The sequence below is a fragment of the Corylus avellana genome, chromosome ca4 (genome assembly GCF_901000735.1).
Source record: "Corylus avellana chromosome ca4, CavTom2PMs-1.0".
In the NCBI taxonomy this organism is placed as follows: Eukaryota; Viridiplantae; Streptophyta; class Magnoliopsida; order Fagales; family Betulaceae; genus Corylus; species Corylus avellana.
Window position 1 is genome coordinate 29,050,251 of NC_081544.1, and position 14,594 is coordinate 29,064,844.

A 14,594-nucleotide genomic window follows, 5' to 3' on the forward strand; every position below is an offset into this window, starting at 1 on the left:
ATATATATAAACGTGCCCATATATAAAGTTGGAGATGAACTCCCTTTCTTTTTTCAAGTAGCATCCATCATGTATTTTTAGGTTTATGATAGAAAGAGGAATTAGTCATCTTGGTGTCTTCTCAAATCTAACGTAATTTTTAAAATTATTATTGAATTTGAAATGATCATTGTTAGATTTTAATCTAACTGGCCCTTACTTCTTTTAAAACTTCATACTTCACAACCAATAAATCTTGACCAACATCCATAGGTGACCAGTACAGTTAGGAAACAAAACAGAAAAAAAGATGACAAAAACACAAAGAACAATCACATAGGGAATATTAATCGATGCTTCATACAATTATACAAACTACGATTACGTCCACAGATCAAGTTGTTATGGTGTTCTACTATGATGATGACAAAATATACGAAAAACTCCACTTACCTCTTATGAATTGTCACCCATTTTGTAATGTTTCCTTAAAGTTGAAAGCCTCTCATTTTAATGTATCGAACTTTTAATTTTTTTCATTACCCCCTCAATTAGGATTTTCCATTAAATCTCAACAAAATTTCAAAATACTCCCCTTTTTTTTTAATTTTTTTTTTTTAGAAAAACGTTTAAATTTTGTGGCAAGATTGAGGGATGGGTATTTTTGCAAATACCGTTAAATTCGGACCAACGCCTTAATCTTTGCAATTTTATTTTTTTCCTAAAGCAAATGTAGGTATATTTTTGAGAAACATTAATAGAAACGTCAATGGAGGAGTGAAATTGCAACTAATTGAAAGATAGTTAATCTTTGCGATGACAACAGCTTTTCAGTCTCTTACCACAATTAGTTTGTGTAATTCTTCTTTTATTTTTTGCATATATATTGCCATATTTTAATATTTAGATTGGTCTTTTAATGGCTTCATATATGATAGGTAACAAGCCGCCCTACTGTTGGCGTCTGTTGGAATGTAAGGTTCAAAGTTGCTTCAGCTCATCATTTTGCCACAGGAAATGCAACGAGAATAAACAGGAGCCACATGCATTAGAGGGAAAATGTAAGCGCGGTGGAATACTTGCGATAAGGGGTTCATGTTATTGCCTCGTCAGGTGTGGGTAAATGCCACGTATTTGTATGTGAAAAGTAGTCGTGATTAATGATTAATTATAGCATATAAATAAATATATAATACTAGCTAGGCATGCTATTGCCTCTTCAATTCTGGTTAAATCAATATGAACTTAAATCAAATGCGACTACTTTTATGGTTAAGAATATATATCTTATGCAATGTAAATTATGTAATAGTAATGGGAGATTTCTTATTATAAATAAAGAATGTGATGAACTATGCATCAAACAGCATATTTGTGGTGCTCGTTGTTGGTGTGACCATGGCATTTTACAGTAAAAAGGTGCAAAGAGCTTAGTTGTGGTGTGTGGCAGGTGCCATGGCACGTTTTAATTACTATTATTATTATTATAATACATATAAAACTGGTTACCGGTTTCTCGGTTATTAACCACTTTTGTCAATCTCTATAATTGGTAATTCCGCAACTAGCCTAGGCGGTTATCCGATTATCAAATTATGCGGTAAGCAGTTATTAACAATTAATAACCTTCCGGCCGGCTTGTACACCCATAATTCTATTTATAACCTACATCTACAAGTTAAAGCTCTAAGGGCTACATTTGCTATAAGTCACTCTTGTGTCACTTCAAAAATGATGTGCCTTCTAAAATCACTATTGACTTTATGATTGATTACTATTAAATTTTGATAAAATTATAATTTTAGAAGTCATATCACTGTTAGAGTGACACAAGAGTGACTTCTAGAATTACTCTCACATTGGAATAATGCTAAGTCACTCGTGTCCTTCTTGTGTCACTTCAAAAATGATGTGGCTTCTAAAATCATCAGACCTCGTGATTGATTATTATTAAATTGTAATCAAATGATAATTTTAGAAAATACTCAAAATACAAAATACTCAAACTTATAAGAAAATTGGGGTAGATAAATATAGTAATCAATTTAATCCTATAAAAGGTAATTATTTTATCATATTATATATTCTCCTAGTACCATATCTTATATTCTAACATTTTTCACATCATTTAACCATTTATGGACTTTAGGTATATTATTCATATCACGCCATTTCTTCGATGTATAACATAATGTTAGAGATAAGTGGCCACGTATAAAATAACAATTTTTTTAAAATTTATGGCCTAAGCCATGTCATCATCCTAATCAATGGACCGCACGATTTTTTTTAATTTTTTTATTTTGTCATCATCCTAATCAAAATAGAAGACCCTTTATGTCAACACCCTTGGTATCTTAAGATGTTTAACGTAATTAATTTTTTTAGGGTTAAAATGATCTAATGATGTTTCCAAAGGCCATGCATATTCTTGTTAAAATAGTCATTGGAAGAATGATATTGTCCTTGCCTTTTGTTTTGTCTCAAATCATATTTAGTAGAACTCTTGGTGGATGGAGTGTTTTTTTTTTTTTTCAGTGATTCGGCCACGAATGCTCTAAATTAATGTAACCCTCAATTTCATAACAGATCCATCCATTTAGAGCAATTACAACTAGAAGGCAATATTAAGAAATTTATTCTATTCCCATGACCAATGAGATGTAAAAACAAGCAACCACAAATTAGAGATTTATATGGTTCACCATTAAAGACTATGTCCACAATGTTTCAATGAGGTTTCATTACTATTTCTTGAAAAATAATATAGGATGCATCAATTACAGCAGTACAAAACCCTAAAGTCATAAGCGATTATAAATACGACTCTCAACTGGGTTAGAACATCAAATCGGGTCAAACAAAATTTTATTGGGGGCAACACGAGACTTGTCCATTAGTGCTCTAGATAAGGCTAATTGGCCTGAGCTTCTGCTCCATTGACTAAGCCTTAAAAAAAATCTCATTTAAACTGTAGCGCTTTCAACATCGAACTGGGGTCGAGTGCAAACTAGGTCAAATACAAAACCAAGCTCCATATAGCCTAACATGCAAAACTTCCCGTTTCAGCCAAATCGAAACTCTATCTCCAATATTTTTCGGTTCACATCATCCGAATTACCTAAACAACCTTTTTTATTAATCTTTTAGTTATACACTTACTAAAAAGTCATTCAAGGGGCACAGTGATGACTTTAACTTATAATTAGCTCAAGGAAAACCTCCTAGTCTTCCTTATCATTAATTGGTGATCCATATCAACCACATTCATTGTAGCTTATTGCCTCATTTGTTCGAAATCCTAAAGGTTAGACAATTAAAAAATGAACCCAAAACATTTGTAACCTTTCAAATCTAATTTAGTTGACTTCAGATTTGGCTGAGACGGAATAAAATGGTTTTTGAAGATAAGTTTTCTCATCCAAAGATGGTCTTCAAAGCTGCCCGTGATCAGATGGAGTACCACAAGCAAGCATGTCAAAGTGTACAAGGAGAATCCAAAATGATCTGTGAGCCAGTGGAAGAGAAGTGGAAACCTTCACCCATGGGAATTTCGAAAAATCAACTGGGATGCGGCTATAACTGTTGACAGAAAACTTATGGGAGTTGGAGTGATTGTCTGAGATTTTGAAGGCGGGGTGTTGGTGACACAATGTATGACGAAGCCTTTTGTTCGTGATCCTGGGGTGGCGGAAGCTATGGCACTGCGGGCGGCAGTGCTGCTAATGGGTCACCTGGGAATTACACAGGCCATTTTGGAGGGAGATTCTCTAGAGGTGGTGCAAGCTATGAAGACAGAGGAGAGCAGTATGGCTCAGTATGGACCTATCTTGGAAGACATCAAAATAATGCTACAGGGGTGCAATTCCTAGGATATTTGCCATGTTCGGCGCACATCTAATGGGGTAGCGCATAGGCTTGCGAAGTTGGCAGTTTTGCAAAGTTTGAATCATTTATGGCTTAAAATAGTTCCCTCTTGTATTGGGGATATTGTTATGGCTGAAACAACTTTCTTTGATTAATGAAAGGATTCTTTTTCCCCTCAACAAAAAAATAAAAATAATAAATAATAAATAATAAAAAAATTAGTTGACTTCAATTTTATAATTTTTTAACCAATTTATATTAATGTTAAGCTTAAGGGTATATAAGTAATTTTGTTTATAATCAATCATCCGTAAAAGGAAATGAGAAAAAGTCCAACTCTAATGCCCGATTGGGATTACGTTGGCAAACATAGCTTTTAAAGGTAAAAATAATAATAATAATAATAATAATATAAATAAAAATAAAAATAAAAAACTTTATTTTTAAGCTTTTTCTTAAAAGTGGGTTTTAGCTTCTTCTTTTTTTTAAGCAAAAAAATTCAAATAATTACTTTTTGAGTTTTTTACCAATTAAATGGACTAACTTTTGATGTACTATAAATACTTTTTAATGCAATCTCAAACCGGCTCTAAGAACATAAATGAAATGGTTGAGAGAATTCCCCTTCTAACCCCGCTTTAATTTAAGAGCTTGTTTTTCAAATTATTTTCAAGGTTCAAATCTAATTAAATTTGTTTGTTATATATATCGAATGGCTAAAGGCTCCAATCAAGAGTATAATATCAATAATCAATGGTTGGAGAGCTTGTTTTTCAAATTATTTTCAAGGTTCAAATCTAATTAAGTTATATATATCGAATGGCTAAAGGCTCCAATCAAGAGTATAATATCAATAATCAATGGTTGAAGAGTCGTTCGTAGCTTGGTGTAATTTTATGTTTGATCATGTTCTTATCTTACCCCCAGGTACTCATGCATATAAAAAGAAAAGAGATCAAGGCAACTAATTATATCTCATAGTAGTAATTAAGAGAGAGAGAGAGAGTATGGGTAAAGCATTTATTTTCATTGCCATGCTCTTTGTGATGACTATATTCCTTGCTGATGCTGTAATCAATGATGGTAAGTAGTTCAAATCTTCTGATTAAGGACTTGTTCATATTATAGTTCAATCTTGGTGGTTTTTAAAATTATTATTTGATTAAAATTTAATAGTAATTATTTAAAAAAAAAAAAAATCAATAGTAATCAATCGAAAATTCAATGGTAATCTTGTTGTTGCATTGAAACATATATAAATATTGTTTTAAGAGTAACATCATTCTTGAAGGAACACAAGAAAGACTTCTAACATTTATTAGTACTGTGTGCAAAGCTACAGCTTTTCAGTCTCTTATTACAATTAGTTTGTGTAATTCTTCTTTCTTTCTTTTTTTTGTGCATATATTTCTATATTTTAATATTTAGATTGGTCTTTTAATGGCTTTATATATATATATATATATATATATAGGTAACGATCCGCATTACTGTTGGCGTCTCTGTTGGAAGGTAAGGTTCAAAGCTGCTACAACTCACGATTTTGTCAATGGAAATGCAAGAAGAAAAAAGTTCAGCCACCTGCACTAAAGGGAAAATGTAAGCGGCGTGGAATATTTAAGATAAGGGTTCATGTTATTGCCTCGTCAGGTGTGAGTAAAAGCCACGTATTTGAAAAGCAGTCATCCTCAAGAGGTAACTCAATTGGCTGGGATCACGCCTAATGAAGTGGAGGTCACTAGTTCGAATCTCTCTCCCCCCTCTTATACGAACATGTCAAAAAAAAAAGAAAAAAAAAAAGAGGAAAATACACTTTATCCCCTAAACTATTCACCCATTTGAATTGTTAACCCCAATGTTTAAAAAGTGACACTTTACCCTTCCAAAGTATTCGACATTGACACTTGACCCCATGAAGTACACTTTACTCCCCTGAAATATTTTGAGTTGACATTTTATCCCCCTAAGTAACTAAATTTTGAGAGGTAAAGTGTCAATTCAAAATACTTCAATGGGGTAAAATGTACTTCATAGGGGTCAAGTGTTAATGTCAGATACTTTGGGAGTAAAGTGTCACTTTTTAAACATTAGAATTAAAAGTGCAGATTGATGGATAATTCGGAGAATAAAGTGTATTTTTCCAAAAAAGAAAAAGTAGTCGTGATTAATGATTAATTATAGCATATAAATAATAGTAGGCATGTTATTGCCTCTTCAATTGTGGTTAAATCAGTATGAACTTAAATCAAATGCGACTACTTTTATGGTTAAGAATATATTATGCAATAGTAATGGCCTGGATTTCTTATAATAAATAAAGAATGTGATGAACCATATGCATCAAACAGCACATTTGTTGGTGTGACCATGGCATTTTACGATAAAAGGTGCAAAGAGCTTAGCTGTGGTATGTGGTGTGGTGGCAGGGACCATGGCACGTTTTAATTACTATTATTATTTTTATATTTTACCAATTACCTCGTTATTAATCGCTTTTGTCAATCTATATAACTAGTAATTCCGCAACCGGCCTAGGCGTTTATCCGATTATCCAATTATGCGGTTAGTAGTTATTAACAATTAATAACTGACTGGCTTGTACACCCTTAATTCAATTTATGACCTACATCCACAAGTTAAAGCCCTAAGGGCTACATTGAGCTCTTATTTTTTATATTTTTGCAATACAAAAGACTCAAATTTATAAGAAAATTGGGGTAGATAAATATGGTAATCAAATTAATCCTATAAAAGGTAATTATCCTATCATATTATATATTCTCCTACTATATCTTATATTCTAACATTTTAAAAACATTTTTCACATCATTTAACCATTTATGGACTTTAGGCATAATTCTACAAAAAAAAAAAAAAAAAACCAAACTACCTGGCTTTTTTTTTATTTTTATTTTTTTTTTATGCCAATAAACAGGTATTAAATGCCATGAAAACCCTTTTGGCATTAGAGTTGCATGCCAGGAATTAAAATGGGACACAAATATTATTTTTGGGGACAAAAATATTATTTTGAGAGAACAAATTTATAAAATGGGTATATTTTAAGTAAATTTGTAAAAATTTTGGGGGTGACATTCGCCCTCCAACCTAGGCCATAGATCCGCCCCTGAATATAGTGACAAAGAGCATGGCAATGAAGACAAATGCTTTACCCATTCTCTCTCCCTCTCTAAATGTATATGCTTGCTAGGGTACTTACACTATAAGTTGCCTTTCTTTTTTTATTTTTTTTTATTTTTTATTTTTATTTTTTTTTTATTTTACTGAGAACAAAGATAAAATTATACCAAGCTATGAACGAGTCTTATACTATATGCTTATTGATATTATACTCTTGATTTGAGCCTTTAGCAATTCGATATAACGAATGGGAGCTGGGATTACGTGATGAATTGGAAAGTGTTAATGAAGCCAAGAGTAAAATGCTATCCACGTTTCAAGAACAGGTGGTCGGCGAAGCACTAGCGGCACTAGAAGCGGTGGAGTTCAGTCCGGATCTTGGGCTGCATGATATCATTCTTGAAGGTGACTCAACCCAAGTCGTTAATATGATTCGGGATGATGATGCCTGCTAGAGCCATTTTGGGCAAATAGGGGCTGATATAAAGGTGGTTTTGAGATCCTTCAGGAGTTGGGAGATTACGCATGTACCAAGGATCCAAAACTGTGCAGCTCATGGACTTGCTAAGGAAGCAATCAAGGAGGAAATGGATAGAGTATGGATGGAAGAAATTCCTCCTTGTATTGTTGATACTATTGCCTCAGAGCAAGTTGCTCTTTTTGTTTAGTGTTTATACTCTAGATTCGATATTATAATGAAGATCGATTACTTTTTCAAAAAAAAAAAAAAAAAAATCGATATAACAAACAGCTTTAATTAGATTTTTGAGCCTAGAAAAATAGTAAAGAACAAACACTTGAATCAAAGATACTCAATTAACAGCTTCTCTCAGGGTCTACACCCTCTCATTGCTCGAAGGGAATGCCAATATTATTCTTGCCATTCAAAATCCACATCTCTTCAAAGACTGAAACTTTGCTTCTATTATTTGTTAACATAAACTTAAATTTGCTATCTTTTCATAGTTGGAAAAGCTAGTAAAGTTTTTCGTAGTTCTAATTTTTGAGCATATCTTTTAATTAGATGGGCTGCTTTCAACCTAGTATTCAAAAACATTCTCAATTAGTCTTCCATTCGGATCAAAAATGAGAAATACCCCCTTGTCCTTTTTCCCCATTTGATTAGAACACAAATAAATAAATAAAGCAGGGTTCCATTTGGATGTTTCTCATTTCTTTTTAAGGGTGATTAATTATAAACAAAATTACTTATATACCATTAAGCTTAAATTAATATAACTTGGTTAAAAAATGATAAAATTGAAGTAAACTAAATTAGACTTGAAAGGTTACAAATGTTTAAATGTCTAACCTTTAGGATTTCGAACAGAGGCAAGAAGCTTAGTTGAAGTCATCACTGTGATAGGTTAGAGTTCTTCACATTGGTAGATTCTTTCGACCCCATGAATGACATTTTAGTATAACTGTATAACCAAAAGATTAGACATAGAACACTCATAGTCATAGGTGTTATCTAATTAAATTAGTGAGCTTTCTTTTCATTCTACAACAAAATTATGAGAAAAGTATAATTTAGTGTATATTATTGTGAATTATGAAAATTATCACAATTCAAAAGGTGTATATGGTACATTTGTAACCTTTCAAGCATAATTTAGTTTGCTTCAATTTTATCATTTTTAAACCAAGTTATTTTTAAGCTTAATGGGATATAAGTAGCTTTGTTTATCATTAATCACCCCTAAAAGGAGATGAGAAAAGTCAAATTCCAAGGGCATGTTCAGTACATTGTAATGATGATTCCTTATGAATAGGAATTAGGAATGAGTATTGCTATGAATAAAAAGAGCTGAAATGTAATGACTATTATTATTCTTTCGTTTGGTGACGACATAGGAATGACCAAATAGCTCCTTGAGTTTTAGAAAGTAATTAATCATTCCCTGGATAAGCAAAAAATAACAAATTAGTCAATGCTATTAGAAAAGTTATATACTTTCCCTTTGTAAAATCAACTAATTCTCCTGCAATGATGGTAGAGGTGCAAGATCAATGAACAAACAATACAATCCTAGCATATGAAATATCTTACAAAGTTTCATATAGATCCTTGATGAAACACCCAACTTTTTATTGAATGCTTATGTTTAGAGACTCTCAGATTTAAAAGAACACACGAGAGAAGAGAAATCTCCAAAACAAAACAAAAACAAAGAAGTTTCCAAAGAAGTACATACCCCTAAGTGGTAATGCAATATATGATGGTTTCACAGTTATAGGCAAACAAACACCCATTTTGCACAGAAAAACCTATGTTTTCCTTGCATTGGAGTAGAAGACCTTGTAATTCAATAAAGTATGAAATCAATGTCATTGAAAATACTGAAACACAAGGCTAATGGTGCTGAGAACACAGGCTACGCAAATTGTGCTCCAACAAAATTAGTAAACCTAAGATGTCAAAAATAAAAATGAAGGTAAAAGCTAACTAGAAGACATTTGAATAAGAACCTGTGTGAGGGATTAAAACATTCCCCAGAGACAACGTTGAATCTATATTCAGTTGAAGGTGGAAACATGATAAAGCATGGGAAGATTCCAACCCACGGCCACAACATCACCAAAAATCGTTGCACGAACACTTCCCGCCCTTAAAATGATGATGTCTATTGGCATCTCGGACAACAATTTCCCTCTTCATGATGGTGCTTATGAATTTCAAAACGGTGTGACAATCTCTACAAACGCGAAGATTTTTTACTACACGAATGACTGTCCCAGGAACAGCCTTAAGCAACCCGTAAGCCACAGCTAACCTCTCACTATGCCAAAATAGTTGTCTTTCCTTGTCTTGCTGATCCATGTCATGTAAAACAGAACTAGTATCAGGAACATAACCTCTTCTCCTCATCTCGCTATCCAATTCCTTAAGAAAACCAAAAATCTCATCCTTCATAGGATGAGTGGTCTCCCCAGCATAAAACACTTGGCTTTCCTTTCCAAATCCAATGCAACTATAACCCGGTTGCTTCTTAACTTCCATGACTGCCATCAACTTTCTCACCTTTGACACCTTTTCCCACAATGCAGCACCAGCATAAATATTAGACAACAGTATATAGGTTGATGGATCTTCTGGTTTTAAACTCAATAGATCATCAGCAACTCTGATTCCCATTTCAATATTATTATGATGCTTGCAGGCACTTAGTAAAGCCGCCCAAGTGGGTTCATCAGGCTTAAATGGCATTGCCTTGATGAGATTCTCAGCCTCATCAAGATGCCCAGACCGACTAAGAAGATCCAAGAAGCATGTGTAGTGCTGCAGGGAAGGACTAATTCCATAATCCTCAATCATGGTTTTGAATAGATGACGACCTTTACTAACTAATCCAACATGACTACAAGCATAAATCAATCCAACAAAGGTCACTTCATTTGGCTTTACTCCAGCTGAAATCATCTCATCATATAAAGCCAATGCCTCCTCTGCTTGCCCGTGCTGAGCCACCCCAACGATTATTGAAGTCCAAGAAACTACATCTCTTCGTTGCATACTACCAAAAATTTTGTTTGCAGCCAGAATATCACTACATTTGGCATACATATCTACAAGTGCATTACTTATAAATATGCAAGACTCATAACCAAGAGAAATAACTAGGCCATGAATCTGCTTCCCAAGCTCCAGCACAGCTAGATTAGCGCTAGCACCAATGGTGCTTGAAAGAACTAATGGGTCCACTATATCAACCCCTTCTCTTCGCATTTCAATAAATAAATGAAATGCATCAGCTCCACTCCCACTTTGTACCAACCCAGAAATCAAAGCCGTCCAAGAAAATAGATTCCTAACTGGTGCTCTCTTGAACAGCTCAAAAGCATCCAATTTCCTCCCACTTCGAGCATACCCAGAAATCATGGCAGTCCAAGATATTGAATTTTTCAAAGAAATTGAATCAAAAACCGAACGTGCATTATCAGGTAATCCACATTTTACATACATGTCAATCAACGATGACTTAACTACATCGTCATCTCGAAACTGCGATAACAGAAAGCAGGCATGCACCTGCTTGCCTTGCCTAATAGCATCCAATCTCGCACATGCCTTAACAAGGGTAGCCAGCACAAAATGGTCAGGTTCTAAACCATCATGCCTAAGCATGGTAGGGAGCATGGAGAGACTTAGGTGGGGGAGGTTGGCCTGGTTGAGAGCAGTGAGGATTGAGGCCCATGAGACTTGATCTCTGTGTGGCATCTCGTCGAACACGTGAAGAGCGTCCTGAACGAGACAACATTTGCCATACACGTCTAAGAGGCTGTTGAGCAGAGGAACACATTGGTCTAGGCCGGTTTTGATGATTTGGGCATGGAGGTTCTTGGCAGTCAGTGGTATTCGGCGCCTGGCGCAAAGTTGGAGTTGGTAGAGATAGTGAGAGATAAGCATTCATCACCTTTTGGGCTAAATCTATGTGGATGTGGGTTCGTCTTTTCTTTTGAGGCCAATGTTTAATTGGACAAAGCAAACCTATGCTTTCAGTGGATTTGACGTGCCGGAATCTAGTTGTAAGATCTAGTAATTTTATAAGTCATTGGTACTATGTTTGTGTTTGTTTAAAATTGAGGTAACTTTTAAAATTACTATTTGATTAAAATCCAATAATGATCGATCATAAGTTCAATGGTGATTTTAACAGTTACGTCATTTTTAGAGGGACACAAAAGTGACATAAGAGTAACTTATAATATTACTTCGTAAACACCCTTCCTTTTGCTATGATTTTGAAGGCTTGAAAAAAAAATATATATATATATAGTTATGCTACGTACTACACAAATATTTCAGAAAGCTAACGTGACAAGGTCTAATAACCATTAAATTTTGTTTTTTAACAAAGGTTGATCCAATAACTAGTAGACCTTGTCACATCAGCTTTGTATGATATTTGTACTGCTACGTACTATATAAATATCTCACAAACTTGATGTGATAGAGTCTACTACTCAAGTACTCATTGAGTTTTATTTTTATAACAAAAGATGATCTAATAACTAGGAGACCTTGCTACATCAGTTTTGTATGATATTTATAGGATACTTGTATGGTATGTAGAATTACTTCATCTTATATTGTCACAAGCAAGCACCATATTATCCAGTTACTTAATATTTAATAGCTTACTTCGAGCTCTAGTTAAGCCGAGCTCGACTTGACTTATATAGCATTCTCAACGATCTCATTCGAGCTTTCAACGAGCCTGTCTTGAACACACATTTCATAGTTCGGTTTGAATAAATATCTTCATAAACGAGCCAGTCTTGAAATCCTTAAGCTCGACTCGGCTCAGTTCGATTACAACCCTAGCCATGGGTCTCAATTGTTAGTTTTTATTTTTTTGAATTTTCTAATAGAAAGGGCCTAATTATAATTTTACAGTCGTTTTGGTTATTTATTGGACATGAAAGTTAATGAAGATCTCAATTTACAAATATTGGAAACACAAGTCTCAATTGAAACTGGGTTCTCAATGTCAAAAAGAGAGAAATCACAAAAAGGTGGTAACCTAATTTCCTTAAATTTTAGGGAAAATAGAAAATAACTCCCTTAGCTTTCCTTTCCAAATCCAATGCAACTATAACCCGGTTGCTTTTTAACTTCCATGACTGCCATCAACTTTCTCACCTTTGACACCTTTTCCCACAATGCAGCACCAGCATAAATATTAGACAACAGTATACAGGTTGATGGATCTTCCGGTTTTAAACTCAATAGATGATCAGCAACTCTGATTCCCATTTCAATATTATTATGGTGCTTGCAGGCACTTAGTAAAGCCGCCCAAGTGGGTTCATCGGGCTTCAATGGCATTGCATTGATGAGACTCTCAGCTTCATCAAGATGCCCAGACCGACTAAGAAGATCCAAGAAGCATGTGTAGTGCTGCAGGGAAGGACTAATTCCATAATCCTCAATCATGGATTTGAATAGATGACGGCCTTTACTAACTAATCCAACATGACTACAAGCATAAATCAATCCAACAAAGGTCACTTCATTTGGCTTCACTCCAGCTGAAATCATCTCATCATATAAAGCCAATGCCTCCTCTGCTTGCCCGTGCTGAGCCACCCCAACGATTATTGAAGTCCAAGAAACTACATCTCTTCGTTGCATACTACCAAAAACTTCGTTTGCAGCCAGAATATCACTACATTTGGCATACATATCTACAAGTGCATTGCTTATAAATAAGCAAGATTCATAACCAAGAGAAATAGCTAGGCCATGAATCTGCTTCCCAAGGTCCAGCACAGCTAGATTAGCGCTAGCACCAATGGTGCTTGAAAGAACTAATGGGTCTACCATATCAACCCCTTCTCTTCGCATTTCAACAAATAAATGAACTGCATCAACTTCACTACCACTCTGTGCCAACCCAGAAATCAAAGCGTTCCAAGAAAACAGATTCCTAACTGGTACCCTCTTGAACAGCTCAAAAGCATCCAATTTCCTCCCACTTCGGGCATACCCAGAAATCATGGCAATCCAAGAAACTAAATTTTTCATAGAAATTGAATCAAAAACCGCGCGTGCATTATCAGGTAATCCACATTTTACATACATGTCAATCAACGACGAGTTAACTATATCGTCATCTCGAAACGGCGATAACAGAAAGCGGGCATGCACCTGCTTGCCTGGCCTAACAGCATCCAGTCCAGCACATGCCTTAGCAAGGGTAGCAAGCACAAAATGGTCAGGTTCTAAACCATCATGCCTTAGCATGGTAGGGAGCATGGAGAGACTTAGGTGGGGGAGGTTGGCCTGGTTGAGAGCAGTGAGGATTGAGGCCCATGAGACATGATCTCTGTGGGGCATCTCGTCGAACATGTGAAGAGCGTCCTGAACGAGACAACATTTGCCATACACGTCCAAGAGGCTGTTGGGCAGAGGATCACATTGGTCTAGGCCGGTTTTGATGATTTGGGCATGGAGTTTCTTGGCCGTCAGTGGTATTTGGCGCCTGGCGCAAAGCTGGAGTTGGTAGAGATAGTAAGAGATAAGCATTCATCACCCTTTGGGCCAAATCTGTGTGGGGTTCGTCTTTTCTTTTGATGCAATGTTTAATTGGCGAAGTTGGCGGGAGACTCTATTATTAGAAAATTATGTCATCACCCCCCTCCTACTTTTCACCAAGGCCTCTATTTACAAAGGCCTTTGTTAGCCATTTCGATCAATAAATAATTGAAACTGTGAAAATACAATTATGCTCTTTTGTTAAAAAAAATTGCCAAAAAAAAAAAAGTTGGAGTTTAATATCACGCAAGTAAAAAAACTATTTTTTACTTTATTAATTTTGCTTTTCTATGTTTTTTTTTTTTTTTGTAAAAAAGGAAAAAGAAAATAAAAAGGGGTGGCAGCCACCCAAGTAATGATACTCTATATATTGCATGTGTAATGGGCATCGAGAGATAAGAATGCGTGCATTTTCACCTATCCAAGTGTTGCGGTTGTGCCTGTTGCCACATTTATTTTCGATAGAAAGTAAATTGTAAAATCAAGATTCGAACTCAAAATCTATGTTTCGATATTATATTAAATCATCAAATTTTTTACAAAAGCTTAAGTTAATAAAAAATAA

The 14,594-nt window shown here is 34.8% G+C and overlaps 2 protein-coding genes across 2 annotated transcripts; both read right to left on the reverse strand.

Moving 5' to 3' along the window:
* Positions 1 to 9,486: 9,486 nt before the first annotated feature.
* LOC132178957 (pentatricopeptide repeat-containing protein At4g14050, mitochondrial) lies at positions 9,487 to 11,473 on the reverse strand. The gene has a single exon (XM_059591542.1). It carries the CDS (start codon positions 11,396 to 11,398, stop codon positions 9,566 to 9,568), a length of 1,833 nt encoding a protein of 610 aa, XP_059447525.1. The 5' UTR covers positions 11,399 to 11,473; the 3' UTR covers positions 9,487 to 9,565.
* Positions 11,474 to 12,441: 968 nt separating this feature from the next.
* On the reverse strand, positions 12,442 to 14,090 carry LOC132179579 (pentatricopeptide repeat-containing protein At4g14050, mitochondrial-like). Its single transcript, XM_059592319.1, has one exon. It carries the CDS (start codon positions 14,018 to 14,020, stop codon positions 12,557 to 12,559), a length of 1,464 nt encoding a protein of 487 aa, XP_059448302.1. The 5' UTR covers positions 14,021 to 14,090; the 3' UTR covers positions 12,442 to 12,556.
* Positions 14,091 to 14,594: the final 504 nt, after the last annotated feature.

Coding starts and splice junctions, on each gene's coding strand:
- LOC132179579 (XM_059592319.1), bottom strand. CDS start 14,020: ATGCTTATCTCTTACTATCTCTACCAACTCCAGCTTTGCGCCAGGCGC.
- LOC132178957 (XM_059591542.1), bottom strand. CDS start 11,398: ATGCTTATCTCTCACTATCTCTACCAACTCCAACTTTGCGCCAGGCGC.